The 6000-nt window shown below is 46.2% G+C and overlaps 1 protein-coding gene across 12 annotated transcripts in view; it reads left to right on the top strand.

Annotated features, from left to right (window-relative positions):
• PRRC2A (proline rich coiled-coil 2A) overlaps positions 1-2056 on the top strand; it is a 53064-nt gene extending 51008 nt beyond the window's left edge. For all 12 annotated transcript variants that reach the window (XM_087883892.1, XM_087883895.1, XM_087883899.1 and 9 more), the window contains 2 exons: positions 1083-1176; positions 1292-2056. In XM_087883892.1, the coding sequence (XP_087740018.1) occupies positions 1083-1176; positions 1292-1429 (232 nt within the window). In that variant the 3' untranslated portion in view covers positions 1430-2056. The remainder of the gene's footprint in view (positions 1-1082; positions 1177-1291) is intronic.
• The last annotated feature ends 3944 nt before the right edge of the window (positions 2057-6000 follow it).

Raw genomic sequence — 6000 nt, forward strand, 5'->3', positions numbered from 1 at the left:
CCTATTTAGGCACATTTTTGAGGCTGGGTGCGCCCATGAAGCAAGCATGCACGCAGCAAACCGGTAGTAATATAATCCGAAACCCACCGCTGCCTGCCACCATTAAGTGACTCACTTCAGTTAATAAGTTAGTAACCCAATTGTTAAGTGAATCTGGCTTCCCCATTGACTTTGCTTGTCAGACAGTCGCAAAAGGGAATCACATGACCTTGAGACACAGCGGTCATAAATATGAACCAGTTGCCAAGCATCTGAATTTTGATTCAGGATGCTACAAAGGTCGTAAGTGTGAAAAACTATCATAAATCACATTTTTCAGTGCTGTTGTAACTTTGAACAGTCAGTAAGCAAACAGTTGTAAGGCAAAGATTACCTGTTAGCTGTTTGGGAGCTTCTTGAAGGAAAGATGGGATCTGGGTTTCACAGCAAGTCAAATTTGATGAGGGAAGAATTCCAAAGAAGGTTTTAAGGCATTGCTATTAAAATATCGATAATGCTTTTGCTTCTCCCTGGAGAGAGATTTTTTTATTATTATTATTGAAGAGTGGAATATAAATCTGTTCTTTACAGAAAATCACGACTTTCAGGATTTTCTGTTTAGAAAGAGAAACGGGATGTAAAAAAAACTTTTTAAAAAATTCTCTGGAGAGAAGAAACACACCCAGTTTGAAGTGCTTTTCCTTAGAACCACATTTATTTATTTATTGGTTCGATTTATATGCCACCCTTCTCCGGAGACTCGGGGTGGCTTACAATGCGTTAAGCAATAGCCTTCATACTTTTGTATATACCTGCTTAGTAGGGCTTTTGCCCCCCCCCCCCAAGCAGTATTCTTTTTTATACAAAGTCAGTTTATTGCCCCCACAATCCGGGTCCTCATTTTACCTACCTCGGAAGGATGGAAGGCTGAGTCAACCTTGAGCCTGGTGAGATTTGAACTTGCAGTAATTGCAGGCAGCTGGTGTTACTTAACAGCGCTTTAGTCTGCTGTGCCACCAAGGCTCCTAATAGCACCGAGAGCCCAGGTCGAAGGCTGCCTGGGGTCTCTTTCTTAGGCTGAGCCTTTTTCTCTTCTCCCGCAGGCCTTTCTCTGGAGGCTTCAGCGCCAGGCTCAAATCTCCCGGGTCTGGCTACGGCGGCCTCTTTCGTGCCCAGCGCTTTGAGGTCTACCAGCAGGTGAGGCTGCCTTCTGGGGCTAACTAAGTGGACGGATAAGATGGCAGCCCAGACCAATCTTAACCTTTAACCAACTTCTCCTCTTTTCCTTCTGCTCCTCTTCTTGCCCTGGCAGTCAGATGTTCTTCGGTGGAACCCCCGCTGCTGGGAACGGGCGCCTCAACCCCGGGATGGAGCTCCTGTCCGCCGCCTTGAGCCGGACACCCGTTCCCACACCGACAAGCAAGACCCCAATCTCTCCGGACACCACTAGCCCAGAATACTTCTCCCTCCCCTTTGGATTTGGTTTTGACATCCTCTCCTCAGAATGATTTTTTTGGTGGGGGAGGGGAAGGGCTCTTTGCTGGGGCTCCTCCCTCCTCTCGGTTGATGTATCCTAAAGATGGGGGTGTCTCCTTAACTCCTTTTCTGTTTATGTGGGGAGGGGGCACACTGCATTTGTCCCCTCTGTTAGGGGTGTTTAGACTCTTAGTGGGATACTCGGAGTGTAATTTGGGGGGGCAAGGATCAGGATTTGGGGAGGCTCCCAGCTGAATGTATTTTTGCTTATTTCCTTTGGTTTCACCTGAGTTTATATTTTTCTGGGAGGGGCTGCGTTGCCTCTTGATCCGAAGGGGGGAGGGAGCTGCTCTAAAGTGTGGAGTGTAAATATATATAAATATGAACATGTGAGGTCTTGCCTCTCCCCTCTTCTATTTATGGGAGTAGGGGGAGGCGTGCCTGGGAGCCTGCCTCCTCTCCTGTCTGTCTGCTCCCCTGAGTTTGAAATAGGAAGCGTTGAGTTTTTAAAAAGGTGGTCGAGCTGGTTTGTTTAATAAATAAAACCAAAAAAAAAAGTTGTTTAAAAAAAACCAATAAAATAAAAAGATCAATCTGTTGAGTTCCCCCTGTCGTTAATGTTTACTGATAAGACCTGAATTTCATTCTAAAATCCATTGAGAATACCTCTAGTTAAAGTTCTGCGTGAAAATGACCTGCGGTTTACTCACAGTTTATTGCCTGAAATCAGCCTGACATGCAGAGAAGTAGTCTTAGCAGGATTAGAGTAGCGATTAGCAAATAGCAATTAGACTTACATGCCGCTTCATGGTGCTTTACAGCCGTCTCTTGAGTGGTTTACAGAGTAAGCCTATTGCCCCCAACAATCTGGGTCCTCATTTTACCCACCTCAGAAGGATGGAAGGCTGAGTCAACCTTGAACCAGTCAGAATCGAACTGCTGGCAGTCGGCAGAGTTAGCCTGCAATACTGCATTCTAATCACTGAGCCACCATGGCTCTGTAAGCCACTTGTTCCATAAAATTACAAAGATGCATTAGAACAAGTAGGACAGAAACGTCACAATTTTAAGTGTGAAGATCTATCCAAGAAGCTGAAGAATCTTAGGGTAGGGGGTCGAGCGGCGTTTTCCTCCATTCTGGTCCACAGAAGCTCTCTGGGAAGGGACAGAAGACGACTACGGATGAATGATTAGCGATAGGAAATATTTTTTTTCTTGGACTCTCTTCTAAACTAACGGTGTTACTGAAATAAAACCTCAATTGTGCCATCAACCACATAGACTTTTTTTCAGAATGATCTGTTCCCAGATTCATTCTGCTTGATTTCTGCAAATTCAAACGCCAGGGTTTTTTTTTCTTCCATAGTGTGTCACACGGAAAAGGTACAGACACATCCAAAGCACTTGAATATATTTTTTCCAAGACTAGTACGACCTTCCGTATTTCTTCCGTTGTTGTTGACGGTTGATTCTAAAAGGCAGAAGCTTTCGCCCCCACTTCAGTATCTCCTCTTGTCAATTCCAAGTCTGGTTCCTCTACCCAGCGCCATCAATTTGGTCGTCTTTATATTTAATTGCCGTAGTTCAATTTTATGTTATAAAAGCATGTGACACCCGAGTCCCAGAAAAATCTGCAGTTTGCAAGTTTAAAAATGTTTTTAAAATATTAACATAACTACAAACATGGCAGAGAAAGCAATTTGGTTAGGAAGAGGAAAGAAAGAAAAAAGGCATCGGTCATCCTTGCCAAAAGCTTGGGCAAAGAGCCACATCTTCAGGATCCTTCAAAATCAAAGAATGGAAGCTGTCTGAATCTTGGGTGGGTGGGTGAGTGAGAGGGTACCTCATTCCAGAGGGCGAATGGTGCTACACTGATGTACCTTGTGGTCCAAAAGATGAAATTATTCAATCAATGGAACCCACAAACCCTGCCAGGTAAAACTGTGTGGGCCGATACAATGGGAGATAGGTGGTCCCTCTAAAGTTGGGCTCCATGAGGGCTTTGTAGGCAGTGACCAGCACTTTGAATCACATCTAAAACCAAATTTGCAATCAGTTTAGCTTGTGATGCAGAGGTGGTGTGAGGGCATACTGAGGCATGCCCATAACTACCGTAACTACAACTGCAGTCTACATCAGCTGAAGCTTCTGAATAGTCTTCAAGGGCAGCCCCACATAAGAGCTCATTACAGTAGTCAAGCCACTGATGGGCAGTCCCAAGCACCTACAGCTACTTGGTGTTGAGCTGGAGAAAGGTGTTCTCCATGCAAACAGCAGCCTAATCAAGGAACTAATAACACTCCCACGAACACTGACGGGACAAGACATGTCTAGATAAACTAAGCAAACTTTGTTCCTAGCAGTGATGATGTTACATAGATGGGTAAGGAAATAAGTTCAGAAATCCCCAACAACCTCAAAAGTTTCTAAATTTCAACAGTTTTGCAGACCAACTGCAGTGAAAACGTAGCCCCAAATCCACCCGTCTAGCCAATTTCTTACTAAATTCAGTGTCTGAAAACATTCCCCTCTCTTGAGTCTGAAAGCTGCTTCTTGATCTTATAGTGCTACCTGGACACACACCATCCCCAAACACCTTGCACTGTTAATTGTCTATGGAGAATCCTGTGTCATCAAAGGTCACGGTTGTCTCAGGTGCTTTTATCAAAAGGCAACTGGACTTTTTTTTCCCCTTGAAGATGTTACGCTTCTCATCCCAAGAAGCTTCATCAGTTCTGAACTGATGAAGCTTTTTGAGATGAGAAGCGGAACCTATTCTTGCTCAAGGAAAAAAGTGCAACGCGATCTACGTGGGGCTGCCCTTGAAGAGCATCCGGAAGCTCGTTGGTGCAAAATGCAGCGGCCCGCATAGTTTTGTGCAGATCCCGGTGTGCACATGTATCGCCTCTCCTACGGGAGCTGCATTAGCTGCCGATTTTGTTTCCAGGTGCAACTCAAGGTGCTGGTTGTCACCTTTAAAGCCCTTCATGGCTTGGGACCAGATTATCTGAGGGACTGTCTCTTGCCGGTCACATCTACCCAACCCACCAGATTGGGTAGCTAGGGAATGTTGCAAGTCCTATCCCCTAGGGAGATACACCTGGTGGGACCCAAAAGACGGGCCTTCTGTATGGTGGCTCCCTCTCTATGGAACTGTTGTGGTTCACCGGCAGCCAGCAAAGCTGGCAGCAAATTCTGGCAGTGAGGAGGCTGGGGAGAAATGTGGGCCAATCCTGGAATCTGGGGAAGGCTCAGACGAGGGCTCTGCGTAGGAGGCAGAGAGGGGGCCAGGGCCATCTGATGGTTATGTGCTACCTCCGGAATCTGACATAAGCAAGGCAGAACAGGGGGAGCCTGTTCCCAGTGCGCGCACGCAGAGAGCTGCCAGGAGGCAAGAACGATTAAGACAAAAGGGGCGACTCGGGAGTAAGGCTTGGAGATGATCGGCCCCTCCCATAAGACAGAGTAGCAAAAAGCTCCGTTTGACTCTGCTCTGTTCTTGCAAAACTAATTGGCAATTAGGTCTCTGGCAGCATTTCAAGGGAGATAAAGATGGGTGTTTATCAGCATTACTTAGAAAGACTGTGGCAGACATCTGGTGGACTCTTCACAGAATGTTTGGGAATTATTACGGGCTGTGAACCATTCACAGCCGTTTAAATAAGGATTTTTTGGGACTAAGTTTGTGATTTAAGCTTTCTCAGGGAGCCTAGGTCAGAACAGGAACATCATCCCCCCCCCAGAAATTAGAGTGGCCCCCCCACTCTAACACTCTTCTGGAAGGTGCCGAAAACCTGGTTCTGCCAGCAGGCCTGGGGAACCCAGAGCAGGATGGAGCCCATTAAATGGCTCGTGTGAGGTGCTGTCGCTAAGGTGGGGGGGGGGGTGATTTTATTGAATTAATTTATGACTCTTACTAGTTTTACTGTGCTATATGAGGTTTTATATTCTGTAAGCCGCCTTCAGTTGCTATGGGCGACTAGGCAGCAATATAAAATCCCCAAATAAAATAATAAAATAGTTCCAGTTAGTTGCCTTTTGAAAAAGCACCTCTGAGGCAGGGGTGAAATCCAGCAGGTTCTAGAGAACCGGTAGCGGAAATTTTGAGGAGTTCGGAGAACCGGCAAATACTCTGGCTGGCCGAGTGGGGTGGGAATGGAGATTTTGCAGTATCCTTCCCCCAGGAGTGGGAAGGGAATGGAGATTTTGCAGTATCCTTCCCCCAGGAGTGGGAAGGGAATGGAGATTTTGCAGCATGCTTCCCCTGCCACGCCCACCAAGCCACACCATGCCCAAGCCACGCCCACAGAACCGGTAGTAAAAAAAATTGGATATCACCACTGCTCTGGGGCACCTAGCATGGTTTTAATGCTGAACAGCGTTATCATGTTTCACTCAACGAAAGCCGAAGCCCGTTGAGCTTCTTTTAAGCCTTCCTAAGAAAAGGGCTGGCTGTGTAAACCTGCTTGGCAAAAATAACTCAAGACAATTAAAAGGCGCCTACGAAGTATGAAATCCGCAATTGATTGTGAAGAGGTGGGTGGG

This window comes from Pantherophis guttatus, chromosome 2 (assembly GCF_059756535.1).
Source record: "Pantherophis guttatus breed Tessera chromosome 2, ASM5975653v1, whole genome shotgun sequence".
NCBI lineage: Eukaryota > Metazoa > Chordata > Lepidosauria > Squamata > Colubridae > Pantherophis > Pantherophis guttatus.